General features: G+C 35.5%; 3 protein-coding genes across 5 annotated transcripts in view; 1 reads left to right on the top strand and 2 right to left on the bottom strand.

The window, feature by feature from the left end:
• Positions 1 to 21678, bottom strand: part of stac (C2 and C2B_Munc13-like domain-containing protein staccato) — a 128693-nt gene that overhangs the window by 30811 nt on the left and 76204 nt on the right. For 2 of the 3 annotated variants that reach the window (XM_089637225.1, XM_089637226.1), the window contains exon 2: positions 7530 to 7890. In XM_089637225.1, the coding sequence (XP_089493351.1) occupies positions 7530 to 7890 (361 nt within the window). Of the gene's footprint in view, positions 1 to 7529; positions 7891 to 20670; positions 21222 to 21678 lie in introns of those variants that run through there. The other variant, XM_089637227.1, reaches the window with a different exon arrangement.
• Ssadh (succinic semialdehyde dehydrogenase) lies at positions 10073 to 12902 on the bottom strand. Its single transcript, XM_089637228.1, has one exon. The coding sequence runs from the start codon at positions 12740 to 12742 to the stop codon at positions 11228 to 11230; it is 1515 nt and encodes a 504-aa protein (XP_089493354.1). The 5' UTR covers positions 12743 to 12902; the 3' UTR covers positions 10073 to 11227.
• Lamtor5 (Late endosomal/lysosomal adaptor, MAPK and MTOR activator 5) lies at positions 13524 to 13991 on the top strand. Its single transcript, XM_089637229.1, has one exon. The coding sequence runs from the start codon at positions 13619 to 13621 to the stop codon at positions 13889 to 13891; it is 273 nt and encodes a 90-aa protein (XP_089493355.1). The 5' UTR covers positions 13524 to 13618; the 3' UTR covers positions 13892 to 13991.

Genomic DNA, 21678 nt, shown 5'->3' with positions numbered 1-21678 from the left:
ATAATTTCGATGGTCATGATTTATGATGTATCGATCATGCCAATCGCTAATTTAATATATTGTTATATTTTGTTACTTATAATATCGACTGTGGTTTGGTAAAACCCTTCAAGCCACAAAATGAAAACTTTACAAAATGCGATAAAAAAAATATTTACAAATTCGTAAAATTAATTAAAAATCTTGAAGTTCATATAAAAGTGGTTTTTTAAAGTTTTTTTTTTAATTAAGTTTAATTTGTAGAACTCCTTTTTAATTTTATTTTTTTTTATATATTCAATAATATTGTTTTTGGGTTTAAAAAAACAGTTTATTCTTAAACAAGTTCTGCTGTACAATTATTATTACGCGTGACAGCTGTTTCGCCCTCTGAAGGCATTATCAAACTGTCAACAGTTTGATAATGAGCAAAAAAAAAAATTGGATTTCTGTTTATAATTATGAAAGATTTGAGGGTTGAGTAATTTAAATTTTGTTTTCGGTTTTCTCGAAATATCCTAAAAAAATTGTACGCATAAATTTAGTTTTAATATTAAAAACGCCATTTACCGTGTTGTACTTTGAATTATTATGTATGAAAACACTGAAAATTAACACTCCCAAAAAGTATGGCTTGACGGGTTTTTTCAAAAAGACAGTCGATATGTAATATTTTTTTCGCCAGCACGTGAAATTACGTAAAATATATATCTACATGATAACTTCAATGAAATAGAATTTAATGGCTTCTCAACTAGAAATTTTGGGTACGCGGCCCCGGGAACCATTTATTGGATATCCAACACCTCTGCCATCTTCTTCTTCGATGGCGCTACAGCCCATATCGAGCTTTGGCCTCCTGCAACAGTCGCCTCCAACTCCTCCTGTCCTCAGCGGCTGACTTCCAGTTTGTCACCTGGAGAAGCTGTGCTGCATCCCCTCTTACCTCATCTTCCCACCTCAGTCTGGGTCTTCCCACTTTTCTCTTTCCACCTGGGTGACCAGTCAGAATTCTTTTTGGAACGCGTGTATCCGGCATTCTCTGTACATGCCCAGCCCATCTCAGCCTGAGGAGTCTCATGTGTGCAGAGATGCAAGGGGCCTTATATATATCGTACAATTCTATATTGTGCCGGATACGCCACTGTTCGCCCTCTTTCACGGGTCCACATATTCTTCTCAGCACCTTTCTTTCAAAAGTATCCAGCATTTCAGCCATCTTTACCGTCAGTGTCAGCGCCTCACATCCATATGCCAATACAGTTCTTACAATGGTCTTATATATGGTTATTTTGGTTTTTCTGTGGACACTACGTGACTTAAACACTGGCAGCAAAGAGAAGTATGTTTTGTTGGCTGCTGTGATTCTCCTTCTGATTTCTGCTGGATCCTCATTGTTCTCTGTCAGGCTGGAGCCCAGGTAGGTGAATTGGTCGACCACTTCGTATGAGTAGCTGTCTTTAAATAGTGCACTACTTCTTCTTCTGTGTGAGGGGTTCCTGCTCTGTACCATCATTTTTGTTTTGTCAACATTAACTCGCAGTCCTACTTCGCGCGCCGCTGTTTCTAAAGGGTCGAAGACCTCCTTAATGGCTGAAATTGATCTTCCGACAATGTTGATGTCATCCGCATATCCGACAACTTGACTGCTCTTGAAACAAATATTGGAGCCAGTGTCTATTAGTGTTTTTCGTATTACATGAAACAAATATTGGAGCCAGTGTCTATTAGTGTTTTTCGTATTACAGTGAAACAAATATTGGAGCCAGTGTCTATTAGTGTTTTTCGTATTACATGAAACAAATATTGGAGCCAGTGTCTATTAGTGTTTTTCGTATTACAACTCTGCCATAGGTCACCCCAAGTGCTTCACTACGTTTGGGGATTTAGCAGGGGTGCCTTGGTTCAGGGTGAACGGGTGAGGTGTGTTCAGGATACACCTGCCCATCAGCTGCGTGCCAGATCGGGAAAGGCTGGTTTGGGGAAACCCTTTGATCTCTGCAACTTGTCTCGCATCCCATTGGACACGTTGATCCCTAATTCCTACCCAACCCTGATACCCTTCACCTTCCCAGAACATCATCTCCTTCCTTTTCTTAAAGAGACCCTCCACACAGCATCCGAAAAGATGAGACAGGCACTAAGTGAATTTATTTTCCTCCTGTGTGGGGTTAATTTAAAAAAAAGAACGATATGTTCACCTTAAATTCTCGACTAATAAATTTTGTCTAAAATGGAAGTTTCTAGGTAAATCACCGGCACAACTCCATTTACATAATTCACTGACTCACATGCCCCGACAATGTCTGACGGCTGATTTATTAAAGGTGCTGACGAATGTAGATTAACATTATTTTAAACTACTCGTACCCCGCCACAGTCTATGAGTGCAGATAGAGAAACAACATATATAATAAGATAGATATACAGGGTGAATCGGCAAGTACGCGACAAACTTTAACCAGCTATTCCTTAGCACATTTGGAGTAAAAAATGTTATGGGCGCTTTGCTGTCCGGAAAAAATTTTTTTGCCATTAAAAACAAAAAATAAATAAAAAAAATCCACACTCCGTCACTGTCATTTGCATTGTTTCTCGTGTTCAACAGCTGTTATTAGCAAGTGTGTCAAAAAGTGTCCTCGCTCTTTCGTACACACTAAATAATAATAGTTAAAAATGAGACGAATGGTGCCGTGCCATTTCGTTGTGATTGTAAAAGCGCGCCAACGTAGGTACGTACGTACATTATTCAACGAAACTCGAACAAAATATTGCCAGACGGGTTTTCAAACTTTGACAAAGAATAAAACATTGGTGACATGTGGTGAAAATATGAATAGTAATTTTTTTTTTTTTAAACGTTACCGGACAGCAAAGTGCCCATAACATTTTTTACTCCAAATGTGCTAAGGAATAGCTGGTTAAAGTTTGTCGGGTTCGTGCCGATACACCCTGTATAATAAGATATATAAGATAGATATATAGATAGATAGATGGTGACCGTTCAAATTATTATCGCTTACCTACTCAGAATTCAATGTCAGGTCAGAATATTGGTAAGCTAAAAAGTACTTAAAATTTCACAAATACAAAGGGGCGGGCATTTTTAGAAAAAAAATATTTTTTGTCTCAACAAATTTCTCGAAGGGTTAGCAGTTATCACGGGCAACGAGAAACATTAAACACACGTCACTAGTTCAGCTCGCTACGTTGCTCCCATTGTGAGTTACGAAAACATTCATTCAACAATCCAAAAACAAAACAAAACGCTATCGCTACATTTTTTTATTATTTTTCTCGTCCAAAAGTAAATATTACCTAATTTAGATTTTGGGTTATTATGTCGTGTAGCGCTTCATTCTTATTTAGCCAACGTATTACTAAAATGTTTCTAGAGGGATCCCTATAGACGCAAGTTATTTATATTTAATATTAATAAAAACAGGACCTTACCATTGAATTTTTTTCTGTAAAAAGGTTTGAAAACTTTATAAAACGTTTATCAACTACAAAATTATCGGTAAGCACCAGATTTTATTTTTCTATACGATGAATTAGTAACTTTCAGAGAGATCCCTCTAGAAACATTTGATATTTTAGTAATACGTTAATCAGAAATAATTAAAATAAACTCCACGGAAATATCGATTTTCTAGGCCTGCTAGGGCAAAGTCGACCGTAGGTCCATCCATTACGCCGGGCCGCGCTCCGAATATTGTTTTTACACGAGTTTATCACTTACGTCGTTACGATTCCCACTTTATTTTAAAGATTTGATGGAGCAAATTCAACTCCAGGTCTGTCCAATACACAGGGCTACCCATCGCATAATTTTGTGCACGGCTGCTTCACTTACGTCGTTAAGCCTTTGGGTTTCTTTTAGGGTATTATCTCGTCTTAATGTGGTTTTCGGCGTTTAGTTTCGATGTAGCCGTTTAATACTGAATAATATAAGAATATATGCTAAGACCGAAAAAATTGATGTGTTGGATTTTTTTCTTACGTGCAAGATTTATAACACCGTTATTCAGTGAAATATTAAATGAATATAATAAATATTAAACAAGAGTCCCGGGCAAAGCTGGGCAGTAAAATTAGCACAATCATAAAACAATTAAGCATTATTCATGGGATATTATTAGACATTATCGATTGAACAGAGGCCCAATAGGTACCTACACTAATCTAAAGCATCGCGGTTTTAATGGCGGCCACGCCGTTTGTTATGGAGTTTGACGAATGTGTTGAAACTTTGCGAGCTTGTGTTGAATTTAATAAACATGCTCCCACATTAAGGTCGGCACATTCTCAATATGGACCAGGCCCTCTCCAGAATCCGGACTTACTCACATTCCTTTTTGATGACCCAGAGGAAGAGGCGGTTCATTTGCGGGTTTTTTCGACGAATTATATTATTTTCGGAAGATAACTAAGTAGGTAGGTACCTACCATAAATAAACCAATCGTACCTACCTACCATGAATATATCCAAGCGATTTTGAACGGGAAACAAACAAAAGTTCAAAATGAAACCAAATTTCCAAATTTGAACTGTCAAGCAAATTGCGGAAAAATTGTAGTAAATAATGTTGCCATGTATTTGTATTTTATTATTAAAACCTTCCAATAAGGAGAAAAAAAATATAAATCGAAGCACCCGGTGCAGGCTCAAATTACCAAATAATATTTTATATAAGAAAAACAATTCTAATCAATAAAAATAAACTAACAAGAATTAAACTTATGGTTTGCAATTAACGAATCTTGTCTATGTAATATTATAATATTATTATCGATACATGCCAGAAGTGGTATGTAAAAGTACCTATGTACAAGAATTATCTTTATTAGGTGCCTGGAGCGGATACTGTTTTATTGGGTAGGTACCTTAAATACACCTATGTTTATTTGAAAATCGATTAATTTTATTTTTCAATACTTGTAACTACAGCTGTAAAATCACCCAGACCAATAAAATTAAAATAATGTAAAACCCAACAAAATTCCTCTGTCTGACATTCTTAAGGCGATGCCACACGTAGTAATGCAAAATCATGTGTTTTTGGTTTGAAAATTTGGTCGCCTAGAAATGTTTCAGATGCTTTAATTAAATACTGCGAGTAGAATACATCTTGGCCTTTGAAATAATCGAGTATTTTTTAGATAAGTATTTTTATAAGCCCAGAAAAAAATAATGTATAAGGCCTATGAAAACTGATTTAAAGTTTAAAATCTCCTACTTACGAACCCATTTTCGGTTATGATTTTATTGTATAATGTGGTAAATTAAGTTATTTATAAAATGGTCGAAAAAAAATTAAATATTTAAGCCTGAACATCCACAAAATAAAATAAAAGGCACTTTTTGGCCATGTTTTTTTCTTGCATAAATCAAAACAGGCGGATGGTGTTAAGCGGGAATTTAAACCTTATCGCCATCTACGTAAGGGCTGTTATTGATAGCGGCTCAATTTAAAATATTACACGACGTAGTGCATCGCCTTAATAAAGTTTAATATAATAAACTCGACGCCCTGTCACTGATTGCAGAACAAGATCAGACTTATTGAGTATGACGTCAGGAATTATTATTCTCTGATGAGGAACGGCCCTGTGCAAGAGCAATTGGAGCAATCTTGACAAGGAGCTAAGGCGCTGATAATACCTAACCTAATACAGCGCCTTTGAGAATTTACTAGCACCAGAGCTGTTTGGTTCAGGGCCGGCCCTGCTCTGATGGGTTCGCTAATGAATATCTCAATAATATCAATAAACATAAAATAAATATATTGGCGAAATGTTCCGGGAGCAGTTGGCCGCTGATGCTGACCGAGAACACTTGAGCAGGTCGAACTTGTAAAAATCTCAACTTTACAACTTGACTATTAAATTAATAGGAACCTTAAACTTCGCAAAACGCAAAAGACTATCTTCAGTTGGAATAGAGAAGCGGGCTAAATGATTTTTTATGGACAGAGATGGCACGTATCAGAAAAAATTAAAATACATTTAAATATTCGAAAGTAAGGGATAAGTACCTATATTTTACAACAAGTTTTTCAAAAATTACCTAAAACAAAATTTTCTTTTTGAAAAGTTACAAAATATGAAATCAAAATAATCTATCTTGTATTTTTACATTAAATTTAGGCGAATATTACAAAACTCCATGGCTCTTGTTGGAAATGACATTGCTGGTAGTTGAAAATAAGTATGGATAAAGCTGTGCAAATTTCAAGACATCGACGTTCACCGTTCAAGAGTGTTATTTATTGCTTCGTAAGGACAGGTTTTAAACTCCAAAGAGCCAAATATCATCGTACAATGATTTGGATTTTTTTTTAGAACGAAATTTCTATACAAGAACCCTGATTTTAGAATTCGGTTAAAACTAGGTATTCTGATGAAAAAGATTATGTATCATTCTTTACATATTATTTAAATTTAAAATACGTTTTTCATTGCAAATCTGATGCAAGTACTAATACACACTTCTATTGATTATTTAAAAAATAACGACAGTCAAAATACAGCATAAACAAGGAGCGCAAACTATGCACTTGCAAATATGAAAATGTCTGACGTGCAAATATTAGAGATAAAATTAACTCTTTATATGTTTATATCTATTTGACGGCCGGCATAGTCCAGTGGTAACGCATTGGACTGCCATTCCGAAGTTCGCGGGTTCGAACCCGGCGTGCGCAAATAAATTTTATTTGATTAATTTGTGTTATTTCACAATTAATTAATTAAAATAATATATAGTATATTTGCGGCACGTTCCAGAGTGGAAGATACTACCAGTATCGCCCTGGTGTAAGACCACCATTCAGAATTGAAACGTTGCTCCAAATGGCTTTAGCCGTGTTTAGTGACTAGATCTGAATAGCCAGGTACTTCCCCACCTTCCTCTTTCCCTTCCCCACTTACCTTCAGCCTCACAACATCCCCCAATTGGGGGATGCCATAGTCTCACTGGCTCCAGACGGGAGCAGTTGGGACTCTTGTGAGGTATTCACTATAAAAAATAAAAAAAATAAAAAATGATTCGCAATAAAATAATTAACTGATGAACGATAAAAACGCAATGTTTAAAATGTCTTAAGAAAACTCTCAACAATAAAAAAAATGTCAAATTCCAAACGCCTACCCATAGTTAAGGATGTTAAATATTTTTTAATTAATGAATAATTACTACAATTAAACACGATATTTGTCGAAGAGCCGCACTCAAATAGCCAAAGAGCCGCATTCGGCTCACGAGCTGCAGTTGCAGTCTGTACCTACCCTTGTCTATCCAAATCTTTTTTACATAAATTTCTGTAGAACAGCATTACAAATTCTGAATACCGGTCCTGTTAATTTTTATGCATTAAATATTTTTACTGCTTTTTCAAGGAATTGCAAAAACAGACGGTACATAATATTGGATCTCGAAAAAGAAATCAATCACAACTACCTATTAAAATATTGGCATAAATCAACCTTGTTTAAACATCATAATTTTATTACGACCAATAAAAATAAAATGATAAAAAGTTACTCACATTCCATCCAACGGGGCCCTCGAACCATTCCAACTTCCCAACATCGGGTTCAGAGTCCGATTCATGAAGAGTTTCATTCCCGCTATCATCTGGGTCCAGTCCAAATCTGGGCTGAAGCTGAACATCTACTTTCTCTGAAGATCTGTCAGCTTCATCTAATTGTGAATCATTTGCCAGGTCTTCTGAAGGTGCTTCTCCAACGACTGTTGCATCTGATGAGGTTTGGACTGATTCCTCAGGTATGGTAGGTTCCTCGATGAGGGGAGCCAAAGGTGTGGACTCGTACATAGCCGCTTTGACAGACTGCTGTCGAAGCAACGAACCAAATTTTTCGAAGAATCCATCGTCAATTTCTTGTATCCTGAAAAAAACATTTTAAAATTGTAAGAAACTGCAAGTAAAAGAATGAAAAAAAGACATCATTAGTGGATAAACAATTTTCATGTTGTAATCACAGATTTCAACAGCCGCTAGCCGTAAAATCTCAAGTATGTCCAACTATTATTGAATTTAGATTCCACATCTTGGCTGGAGAGTCCCAAAATACCTGATAAGTATATTTGATTCTGTGCAAAGGAGGGAGGTCCATCTGATTGACAGTCCGTCGCTAACAGACCAATTGCAATATCTAATGCTCAGAGGCAATGTAGGCATGCTGAATCTATTCCAAATGTATTTCAAAGGAGCCTGCTTGAAGGAGCTAGCAGCACTGATATCCTGGCCACCAGTGCACGTACGCGATATTCTACGAACACAAGCGGGACACCCATTCACAGTTGGCTTCATGAGAACTCGTTTTTGTTTAAGTCGGCTCGCAAGTGGAACGAACTACAAACATGTTTTTCCTTCTTCGTATAATTTGGGCCCCTTCCAGACACATATATTAATAAATCTTATCCTACAGACCCTAATTAATTTAACCCACCTCATTAGGGCTGATAAGGGCGGTCTTAGGAAGGGAAAAATATTAAAAAATTAAGATTTATAAAATTTAAAAAAATCATAATAATCATTGAACTAAGTGATAATAATATAATATTTTTACAAGACGTTTTAAAGGAACATATCGGGTCCTGAGGTAACAAGGTCAATCTTATCATTTTGGCGTGTGATTTGATGGTAATTAATATTATCTCAAATTTTTTTTTATTTTCATTAAATATAGCATAAGCAAATAAAAGCAAGATAAAAGTAGCTGATATTACTGTCAAGCGGACATGGCATGGCTGTGCATGCAGCACGTCTAACAGACAACAAAAAGAATTCCAATATGTATCATCGAACGACATCCTTTGGTTGGGATATATAATCAGAGATCACCCACAATTTTAGACTGAATGTAAGTAGAACTTACGGTTGTGGATGGTGAGAGCTGCAGAGAAGGCATGACAAAAAAGGCATTTTTTTAAGGAATTCTGAACGTTAGAAGGATTGAGTGGTTAGAAAAGTCACAGCAATAGAAAACTGAAACTGGTGTTGTTCAATCAATGGTTGTCAAGGGATTTAATCAATGTCCACTGTTGTCATAACAATGATTGGAAGGTAAAAATTGGTTTATCAATTCATTAAATAAATTATTAATTCTGTAGCTTTCAATACAATCGAGAGCCAAATAATATCCATGTCCATCATTATCGAATCAGAAAGTAAATGTTGTGAATAATTTTGTTAGTGAAACGACTTTAAGTTTAAATGCAACGTTCGTTATAATCTACGTGTTCATAGATGGAATAAATTTAATTATTTTATGAAAATACGCTTCTTGCAAGTTATGCTATTATTTATTTTGAGTATGTATGGGCGAAAACAAACAATTCGTAATATTTTAACCATTTACACTCCAAGGTCGCCACCACGGCGACATAGAACACATTCTATCAAATTAAATTTACGCAATCTTTGAATGCATTGATTATAATCTACGTTACGTTTACCTTTAAAACAGTTTCTCAAAGTTTTGTTTAAGAATCACTAATATTGTCTTCGCTTAATTAAATATTAGAATTTAAGGTTTTACTCATCAAGCTATTCCAAAAATAAAAATATAAATAAATACTTCAACAATCATTTCCTGCAATAATAAATCAGATATCACTTAATAATGGATATAAAACAATATTATTTCAATATCAAGTACTTTGAATCGATTCTTCCTTCAAGTATAATAGTCCTTATACTTATTTAACCCATCGGCATACCTGCCGCCAAGATTGGGGAGCTGCACTTTTTTCGCATCGGCATATTGCCCGCCCCATTGGGGCGACTAAAACTTTTCCCACATACTTAGATAGTTCACAATAAAATTATAATCTATATAAAAGCATAAAAAGTGTTTAATTTGAGGAAATATGGGGTGAAATACTGCACAGTAATAATCCTTCTCAAGTATGCGTAGGCGTCACAAATAAAAATTAGTATGCCGATGGGTTCATCTTTACCGATAGGCTCGAGGGTTTTTTTTTCAATAATGACAAGATTTGTGATGCAATCTTATTTATTGTAAGGGTAAAAATAAATGCATATAGAATTCATAGCTACCACATTTAATAACAATATTAAAATAATTTTAAATATGAAAAACATAACAATTCCATACTAGGTACGACAACTTTGAACGATTAGGCAAATATATCAGATCAATAAAAATCATGATTTCAATGAGTATTTTTTTTGATAATATCTGACTAGGTATTTGATTAACACTTATACTTAGCTATTTATAAAAACGGTATAAATATTACGCGGCGCGTAACGTCAGAACAGTGAAAAACTTGACTATTAACATAGAGGTTGTTTGGTTAAAACGGTCTTTAATCAGGCTCAAGGCCGGCTTTACCACAATCTAATTAGTAAGACAGTTTATATTTATTCCAGAGTAATTAACTCTTTATGGTTGACAAATTAAATAAAGCCTTATGTACAGAAAACTACATGTTATGTACGGGTAAAAAATATTTTATTTCAATAGCAGTTGCTAACTCTGCGTACATATTAAAATAATATGTATATTATTTATTCAGGCACCAAAATTTATCATTTTCTATCTATATAAATAAAAATGTAAATGTTTGTTTGGTCAAAATCTTAAATTTCCGAAAGTTCTTCAACGATTGCTTTGAATTTTTGACACAACTTTGTATTCGAATACTTGTATGTTTTTATACACCTATGTATATTACATAGATGTTACCTGTTACAGGTAAAAAAATGCTTTTTTTAATTCAGCGTCATTTGTTGGACATAAAAGCAACAAGCGCTATTGTTCCTCCATCTACAAAGACAGACTGAGCCACGGCAACGCGTGGAGGGATACAGCTAGTGAATAATAAATTATAATGTTTCTTCCATCATAATCATTCGACTTGACATATGATAGTGATATTGATATTTACAAGATTTTACAGGAATGCACCACGGTATTCTAATAATATATTATTAGAAAAAATAATAAATAATGGTTTTCGTAAAACCTCTAAGTATATTGGAAGACATTATTTGACATTGACTGGATGAGCACATTGCTTGGAAGACATGATTATTTGGTAACACTATTTTATCACAATAATTAATTATTAACAACAGTATTCGTATTAATAAAATACATCCAAAACAGCACAATAATAATTATTGCTGAATAAATTTTCAATACATCAAATATAATTCAACTTATAAAACTTGCAGCAAATTTTTCTTGTAATTTACATATTGCCCAGACACATATATTTTATGTAAACGAAGTCATCGATTCCATGGGTGCTGCCCTCCCGTCCAATTCCTGACTCCTTAATCCCTCCGAAGGGAGCTTCGGCTGTGGAAATAATCCCTTCGTTGACTCCCACCATTCCCACCTCAAGTTTGCGAGCAACCCTGAAGATCTGAGATACATCGCTGCTGTAGAAATACCCTGCAAGTCCACTCATGGTTCCATTGGCAATCTTCAACGCTTCCTCTTCATCTTTGAATTTGATGCAGACAGCCACTGGACCGAAGATTTCTTGATTGTAAACATTCATATCCTTGGTTATATTCGTCAGAACAGTCGGTTCGTAAAACTTGTCTCCCAACTGCGTCGCAGGCTTTCCTCCAAGCACAATCTTAGCTCCCTTCGTAACGGCATCTTCAACCAAACGTTTAACGGAATTCATTTGAGTGTTATTGATTAACGGCCCAACAACTACATTATCGTCTTTACCATTTCCTTGGACGATGGTACTTTTTATTGAATCTGATAATTGGCCGACAAATTTATCAAAGATGTCTTCTTGGATTAAGAATCTGTTAGCAGCAACGCATGTCTGTCCACAGTTTCTGAATTTTGCCGCCATAGCGCCTTGCACGGCCTTGGTAATGTCAGCATTGTTGAAAATGATGAAGGGGGCGTTTCCTCCGAGTTCTAATCCGATTCTCTTAATTCCCTTGGCGCACTGTTCGTAAAGAATCTTTCCTACCACAGTGGAGCCTGTGAAAGATATTCCTGCGATCAAGGGACTCTGGCAAAGAAGTTTTCCAATTGCCGGAGCATTCTTACGATCGCTTGTAATCACGTTGATGACTCCTTTAGGGATCCCTGCATCTTCGGCAAGTTGAGCCATGGCCAGGGCTGTTAGCGGAGTGTCTTCTGCTGGTTTAATAACGCAAGTACAACCAGCGGCAAGAGAAGCACCAGCCTTCCTTGCAATCATTGCGTGAGGGAAGTTCCACGGAGTGATGAGAGCTACAGGTCCAATCGGTTGCTTGGTAACGAAAATCTGCTTGGTTGATTGAGAACTTGATATAATTTCTCCATTTATTCGTCTTGCTTCATCAGAAAACCATTCAATGAACGAATTACCATAAGCCACTTCCCCCATGGACTCTTTGATTGGTTTACCGCATTCAGCTGTCATGATAGAAGCTATCTCACTCTGGTTCTTAACTAATAATTCATACCACTTCCGCAAAAGCAGACCGCGTTCTTTGGCATTAACGTCTTGCCAAGTCTTGAATGCATTAGCGGCGGCTTCGATAGCCTTTTGAGTATCTTCAACACTCATGTCTGGTACTTTTGCAACTACAGAGTTATCAGCTGGATTTATGACGTCGAACGTTGTTCCTTTGGCAGCATCCACCCAATTACCATCAACATATGCTTTCTGTCTCAGTAAATGCATGTTTCTTTCATTTGATCGAATTATCTGCGACAAATACCGAGGTACTGCTTTATAACTCATCATCTTGATAAATTGATTTGATTTTAAGTGAGTTCAGAAAACACAATAACTGTCGCTTGATATCGGTCCAATTTGTGCTAACGCAAAACAAGTACAGATTCAAATAAAATGTAATCTTGCATAAATAGTATGATTCTAATCAAATCACAATCAATGAACTTTTGACTGCTTTTGACGTAAGAATAACCACAGAGAAATAAAATTGTTCTGACCTTCAAATTACATAAAGTGTTTTATCTCCGTAATACTGCAGTGTGCTTTTTATAGCTATCCTCTTTTAACTAGCGCAAGCTCCAATGAGGGAGAGAGAAAACAACATATTAACGAGTACTACTTCTCAACATATGTTCCAGAACGAGCGGCTAGCAAAAGAGCAAGCGCACGAAGGTGATGTTGCCATACAAATAATTCCCCAGCCACATTATTATTTTGTAAGAATAAAAACTCGTTATGAGCGAAAACGTAAAAAATTCCGCTCACGATTCTTGTTCTCGAAAAATAAAATGTGTATAAAAATCAAGTGTTTGACCTTTTCAGGCAAAATGAATAGAGAAAATTTGTAAGGCAAAATAAAATAATGGAATCCATAATCACAGAGTAATTAATAACATTAAGGAATCCGTAATTACTTGAGGATATCTATATGTGGAAGACAAAAAACATCTATAAAAAAAATCGCAATACATTCCTGATAATGGAACAACCAGCCCCGTTTTAAATTTCGTACCAATATGTTGTGGCGATCATTTTATAACAAGCCTGGCAACACACACAGCGAGTCTTCTATGGAAAAGAGTTGTCAATTTTACTTGTCAAAGTGGAAAGTTGTGTGTTTTGATTGCGTTGCTGTAAAACCCACTCATTCAACAATAAAACAACATGGAACGCGAACTAGATAAAGTAATCGAAGAGACAATGGAGGTCCCCGGCGTCACCGGTTGTTTGTTTGCCGACCATCAAGGCCTTTGTTTAGCGGCAAAGGGAACTGCCCATGTCGATTCTGCTGGTATTATTGTTGCGATATCCGAACAAAGTTGCAAACTACAACCTAATCTCAAACCACCCGTGATTAATTTGGAGACCGACAAAGGACAGTGCATAATTCAGAGGCATGGAACCATCACCGGGGCTATATTCAAACACTCCGCATGAATAAAATTATCTTCTATTGTGATATTATTATTATTATTATGGATATAAAATATTATATATCAGTTTTATCTGAAATGCAAATGATAAGTTGCTAGCGTATTGGGTTTTGAATTTATATACATTAAAAGTATTTTTAAAATTTTGGTGTATTTTTTTCTTGGGGCCTTTATGACACTGCAGATTTTATATTAACAATAATGACTAGAATTATATAGGTAGGTACCTAAGTAATATAATTATACATATATAATGTACATGTGGAGATGCATTGAGAGAGAAGAGATGTTTGTTGCCTAGGTCGTGACGTAATATATTTGGTACTAACTGTGCCCCGCCACGCGTTGCTGTGACTCGGTCTATCTGTGCGGATAGAGAAACACATGACACTTGAAAAAAAACATGTTTGTCCAACAGATGGCGCTGTTCTTCAAAAAAGTATGTTTTATGTCTATCTTTTTAAATGTAAGTAGGTAGAGTAAATTATGGTAAATTCTAATTTAATATGATAAAATGCATGCAATTCTAGCTCCGTCTGACTCATGTTGTGACGGACTTTAGGGACAATGATTTAATTCAGTATACTTTTAAGAATCGATTCATAATGCATCACCAGACTAAAATAAATAATTCGTTTTTTTCTCCATATTTTCTAATCCGGGTATCTACCACAATACGTAAACATATAGGACTATGTAGAAATACTAGTCAGCTAAGTCAGTTCCTAAGAATTGAAGACAGATTGAGTTTTCTCAGTTTCACAAAATAATTATTTGGGTATTTTGCAAGTTGTGACTCAATTGTCGGATTGCCGTTAAAAAGACGCCAAGAAAACCAATGAATTAGGTAAGAATCAAGATACGTTACAAAGCCATACTTAGGTACCTAACCGCAAATACGGGGTCATTGGCATATTCTTTGCTCTTAGCATTACTTACTTTTGTATATTTAATACTTTTTATCATTGGTATTGTATAGCTCTATGCTTTTTTTAGTTATTTCATAGTTTTAGACTAATTACCTTGAACTTTATTTTTTTGCTTTTTTACTTTTTGTACTTGTTACAGTTTTTATGATGTTGTCATATTCATACTTATATTAAAAACGGGATTGCAGGCCGTTCCCTGATAAAATTTTAATAAATTCGTAATATATCGGAACACGTACGTGTTCATGCACCTGCATTTGCCTGGCAATATATAATGACAAAATGAGAAAATATTAGGATTCTTAGGAATAGGTGTTCCGAAATCGTTATAATAATTCCTCTTTTACTAAAATTTCAGCAGAAAAACTATCAATTCATTCGTTAAGGGCCTGCAATCCAGTTTTTAACCGGATTACGAATAATTTGAAGAAATTCTTAATAAATTTAGCAACATTTTAGATCAGTAAGTTGTCTCCGTGTGTTTGGTGGTTAGCTGTCTTTATTTGAATAATAGAGGAAAGGAAGCATATTCGGAATACCATTGACATTTTAGGGTGTAGAAAATAAGATAAAAATGTTTTTACGGATAAAAGTCGATTTAAGTGCTAAGAAACTAATAGTTTATTAGGAAACGAGAACAGAAATTAAAAAAAAAATATTACAGTGCTTTTAAAAAATAAAAAATTAAAGAATGAGAAAAAATGCGTTTTTTTAAAAGTGCATGTAATTCGGAATAGTATATTCCAAATTATATTCACTTTTAATATTTCAGAATATAATAGTGTCTTGTTAATTATTTGCAATAATCACATACATACTCTTCTGTTTCGCATCCGGCACATTCATTGTGTACCCAGAGGTTGCACATTAGGCACTTGACCCAAAGTTCTCCCCTTACATCCTAACTGAAAGGACCATTGCAGAAAAAGCACACTGCGTCTTCATCGTTTGGTTTATTAGTTCCAGGAGGGATGACTATATCAGAAGAGGAACTGTCATCAATTACTTCCGATGCAGAAGAATCCGAGTCAGTAGCAATATCTGCCGTTTTTTTCTTTTTTGAATTTTTTGTACCCTTGGGCTTGTTCTTGGCAGTCCTCTTTTCCTGTTCATCTATTAGTTGCTTCTTGTATGGAGAACTTGATATAACGGTTGAAACCGCTGATTTACGCCCTCTATTGGATGTTTTTTTCCTAGTTTGCGGAATCGGGGAAACATCAAATGGGGTAATGATAGTGCGATTGGGTCTTCCACGCGAAGTCGACGGCTGGGGTTCAATCGCGACCAAGGAAGGACTTTGTTCTTCGGGTGGACTTTCCATTAAAGCTAATGGACGTGCTTCAACTTCCATCATGGGTGTTGTTGACGCTTCTGCACAATGCTGGACTTCAGACTCTTCAATTTCTGAAGCAAGAAAGTCAGCATCGCTAAAAATACGCCGGTTGAAGGGATAGATTCCACTAAATTTGAATCCATTTGCTGCAATCTCTCCGGTTTGGCATTTGCGATAAGCATTTCCAAATAACTCCGTTATGTCATATACTGACAAAGCTCATGCGTTATTACGTAGCCACATACGAATTTCTTCGCTATAATAGGCCTTCAGAGGACTCATGAATGACCTGTCGAGGGGCTGAATTTTGTGTGTGCAGTGAGGAGGGAGTGATATTATGGAGACGTGATTCGCTCTAGCCAAATCTACAATCTCCAAGTTTTTTGTATGGCTATAATGACCATCCAAGATTAACAAAACCGGAGAGCTCTCGCTTGGTTTAGTTTTCTCCATGAAATGTAAAAACCATTGGGTAAATAGGTGAGTTTGTATCCACCCAGATGGATGACATACTCCAACAGATCCAGCCGGGGCTCCTTTCATGAGCTGTAGATTCATATTTTTGCGGGGGAAAATTATCATTGGAGGCACATATATGCCTGATGCGCTCATACAAACCACAATAGTTATAAGAGACCCTCGTTCAGCCGAAGTTAGTGCACCGATTTGTTTTTTTACCACGGCGTCCAATGATTTTCGGGATTTTACTTTGAACGATAGATAGTCCTGATTCATCTACGTTGAATATACGGTCGGCGGGGTAGTTTCTTTCTGAATACACATTTTCTAGTATGTCGTAAAATGTGTCCAATTTTTCTTTGGTAAAACCGATGGCTCTTGCAAACGAGGTTCCTGTAGGTTTTCTCATAGATAACACATTTTTGTGTCTATTTAGGAAGCCTTTCAACCAGTATCTGCCAGCAATTCCCGATTTAAAAGGAGTTGGATGATTATTTTTAACAGCCACTTGATAAGACAATCGTCGGATATCCATTTGTGTTAGACCATAGAATTTTTTTTCCATTACAAGGGCGTAGTCTACCAATTGTTTTTCGAACTCTGCACTAAAAACTGGTTTTCGGCCAATTTTCTTTGAGGTTAAAGTCAAAGGGTCAGCATCTTTTTCAGATACGAGTCGAAACAAAGTAGTACGTGGGACTTTAAAGCGTTTAGCTGCCATCAAATATCCCATTTTTTTATTGCGAACAGCACTAATGGCTTCACACATATCATTCGAATCCCACTTCTTCCTTTTCTGGTACAAATTTGGTGACGACATCTCTGTAAAATTAAATAAAAGTACTTTAAAAAAATGAATATAATTTGGAATACTATTCCGATTTTGCATCACATTCCGTATTCCGCATTAGCAACATATAACCTAAAAGATCTTTCTTATATCACATGTCAAAGTATTAAAAAATGCAAAAACGAAAGCCATACTATAAAAATATAACTTTTTCTGAAGTGATTTCATTTGTAATGTTATAAAATAGTTTGGAATATGGGGTGATTATATTGGATTAAAAACTCACCGAAAAAGTTTTGATAGGAGCAACTTCACAAAACACGTCAGCATTCATCCGCAGACACAGGAGAACTGTTATACCGGCCAAAATCAAGGCTCACAGCTTCGACTTTCAATAGTTATAATTATTACCGATAGATTCCGCCACCCGAACCGAAGATAAGACGGTATTCCGAATTACCAACAGTATTCCAAATACGCTTCCTTTCCTCTAATAATTTCTGTTGAGCAAACCGAGTGAAAGCAGCTACAAGAATTGAAATGTCAATACAAATCTTTGACCCATATTTTTGACCCAATGTAGAAAGTACCCAGAGCAAGAGATACCTACCTACACAACGTTCCTAATGACGTTCTACACGCAATACAGGAGCTGCAAAAGGCAATAATCTTAAACTATCAGCAGTAAATATCGTTTTTGCAGACAAATCGAATGCAATTTATCTGAAAGTTCAAGCCACATGGAACTGAACCTGAATTCTTCAAACCGTATGTCTCGGAATTTCGGGCAAAACTGAGAATAAATGCCTACCCACTAGTTTCTAAATAAGGGGTGCTTATAACCTTACGAGCAACACCTTAAAGTTTTTTAAATCTTCCAAACACGAGTAATTTAGGGGTTATGGAGGTACGGGTAAAAACATATACCTTTATAAACAGAACCCTCTGAAGGTTTGAATGGTTTTCATTTGATAGTTATCGGTAGAACCAGTTTTTAAATTAAGTTCATCGTATTGAGAACGTTATAACAGAACTAACTGCATCTATGTAAAATCGTTCATGCGGATATTAGATACCTCTAATATCTCAGAAAGTAATGTTGACTACGTCACTGAAACTGTAAACACTTATTTAGGCCATTGCAATCATTAATCATTGGATAATCATTGGATTGCAAAACTGCAGACTGAGAATACAAAAACACGTAGGTTATGGGATTTTTTTTAATCCGCTTTTGAAAGTCACACCCACGCTCTTTTATGAGCAATGCGGAACAATTAGAAAAAAACTCAGAACTGCTTGGTATGGTACCTACGTAGGTAGTTGAATAATAAGAACAAATTTAAATATTTGTTATTGTAAATAAATTAGTATGAACAATTTATTTATCAGCATTCACTGGATTACGTAGGTACTCTACAAGTATTTTTATTTTAGTTCTTTTTAAAAATGAATTTGAAGTTAGGTATACCTAACGATTTTTTATGCACTAAAACCATTGATGTGTCTAATTTAGTCTATGACTAAAACCAACCAATTTGAAATGGTGTAGTTTGGGGTGGAAGAGTGTGTGACGTTCTAGTATCAACATATGTGGTCATTTCTACCGTAGTAGTAAGTAGCGTGGATACTTATGACGTCAGAATTCGTCCGAAGCGTTTTGATTTTTTGGTTATTTTATAAAATTTCACGAACTTTATTTAATTCCATTTATTATTACTATCTAGAATACACAAACATTACGTTATCATTCAGAGTAATTGTTTATTTTACTACATATCATATGTTAGGTATTTTAAATGTTAATATAACAACTCGTACGTCATAATATTTTGAATTATGTTCCAGATCTATAATCTACATTTGTTATCTACAATGTCGAAATTATAATATTCAATTTTATTCTTGTTAGAATCCTGTATGAATCTATCAAGCGGGTAAGCGTTCTCAGAATACCGCTCCAGGACAAGCCAAGGCGAAAAGATAAGTTGTAAAGAAAAAAAGGGTATTTATTTACCATGTTAAAAAACCACCGTAGGTATATAGGTAGTTTTTTTCCGGTTTTAGTTCTATAAATCCAAATGTGACCACATTATTTCAAAATGCTTATTGAAGACAAAGACCAAGTACCGTTTTATATTGTGAAACTTACATAATATCTAACTAGGTCCTATCTATATACTAGTTCTGTCGTTCTGTGAACAGTAGACCTCGCGACCAAAAAGGTATGTTTCTAATTCTCTCTTAATCAGAACCAACATTTCCTCTGAAATCATAAGATGTGTAAATAAGTACTTATGCCTACCTACTTGGTTTTAAATAAAAAATTGATGACACTTTTTTTTCATTTCATATAAGGAATTAAACAATTTGTCCAAAGTAACATAACTATCTCCATGAAAATTCTATTTTCAAACTTTCTTCAGCCAGGTAGGTACCATAACATTGAAAAATGCTAATAAGACCAAATTTACGACGATATCGCATTTGAAAAAAGAATCTTTACTGAATCGGTATTGGAGGAAATAAATACAAGGAACAATGATAGTATAAGTTAGCCACCTATTCAAAATTAACCATCTAGTCAAAGTTAGGCTTGCTTGAATAATAAAGTGAATGCAGCAAAATTTTCTAAAACGGAAACGGAACGCACAAACAAATTTACAGACATACAAAATGCCAAACAGACATTTAAAACAGGACTTCGCTTGTACGCTCAGATGTAGCATTTTACCATGATTGTTTGATTTAGGTACCTACACCTACTTTATCATTGATACTAAATTACGAAATTCTAATAATAATGACTGCATATTTTGCACATTATAGAATATTATCAAACATAAATAATATTGCCATTTTAAAAAACATTTTTATGACCTCAATTTAGTTCGTAGGTGTGAAATATTAACATGTAAGTCGATGTTTAGCAAAAATAGTATTATATAATATTATGCCTGTTGCGGTGCGTTTCAATGCAGTTAATTTATTAGACACTTACTAGACACTTGTAGGAAAGTTATGAATATCTAATAATTATTAAATACGCACATAGATGCAAAATTGGTATATACTAGTATATTATACAATGTTACTAGACTAACACGGTCGAAGTCTTCAGTTTATTTTTAGCTATGATTGTACAGACAACATGAAATGCCGGTACAGATCATAAATAAACACACTGGGTTAGCTTAAAGCTGCATCAAAATCAATAACAGTGAAAATTGTTGCGGACAATCTGATGCTGTTAGTAAATAAATTGAACCTACTTCGTCTCGTGATCGACTTGTTCCTCAGATTTCTGCTTCTGCAGCTTATCGTAAAAGCCTTTCCACATAGTTTCCTCGTCCATGGCTGGGCGGAAAATTCGCTTTTCACAGCGCAAGCGCGAAAATACAAGTTAACCAAAAAAGCAAAACACTAAAACACTTCACTTTGCGATATCACAGTGATTTGTGTACCTCGGCTCAAGAGAACTGACGGACTGCGATCTCGAAATAATTGGTACAACAAGCACTCAGATTATTTACACTCAGATAACAATGTTAAATGCGGGTTATTTTTATAATGTTTCACTCACAAAATACGAGATGAAGCACGTACAATAAATTTACGACGATTTGCATTTGCATGTATTAAACCCGGTGAATAATTTGTTTCATGTTGACTCGGTGATCGTTGCAAAGCCGAGACTACCGGTGACGAACTCCGGTGTTGTCTTCGGCACTACAGTGAATGAGTGAATTGAACGAGCCCCACTGGGAACGAATGGGTGTTCTCTGGTGAGGTCACCTCGCAATACGCGGAGCTCCGACGGCAATAATAATCCGTGAGGTTTTGTTTCTCTGACCAAAAAGTAAGCGGTATATCTACCTACGAGGTATCTAGGAAGTGCAAAAAAACCCCAATTTGTGGACTCAAACACAAACACAAAGTCAAACACAATCGCGTGTCTGATGCGACGGAGTTCCCAAGTTTTTTCAAGTCTACTGGGCCACTGAATGTCGGAAATGTGAATCTAGAATAATTACTGGATGGTTGAGAAATGTGTATTGCTGTAATTATTAGTTCTAGAGTAGGTACACGTGTACACATATACCTGCAGGAGTTACCCAATAATGTATCCTTTGCAATCCGTTGTTGTTATTGAGAAATTAATTGCATAAATAATTCAGTTATCGAAACTAACGCATACCGCCCCATAGTAAGCGTTTAAAAATGGTTTTAAAGGGAGATATATAAATACGAATGATAAAAGCAGCGCTCTAATATTAAAA

The sequence above is a fragment of the Hesperophylax consimilis genome, chromosome 11, assembly GCF_061612785.1.
Source record: "Hesperophylax consimilis isolate HC1 chromosome 11, BYU_Hcon_1.0, whole genome shotgun sequence".
Lineage (NCBI taxonomy): Eukaryota > Metazoa > Arthropoda > Insecta > Trichoptera > Limnephilidae > Hesperophylax > Hesperophylax consimilis.
The sequence above is the reverse complement of the archived record's forward strand: the minus strand, read 5'-3'. Positions and strand labels throughout refer to the sequence as shown.

Coding starts and splice junctions, on each gene's coding strand:
- Ssadh (XM_089637228.1), bottom strand. CDS start 12,742: ATGATGAGTTATAAAGCAGTACCTCGGTATTTGTCGCAGATAATTCGA.
- Lamtor5 (XM_089637229.1), top strand. CDS start 13,619: ATGGAACGCGAACTAGATAAAGTAATCGAAGAGACAATGGAGGTCCCC.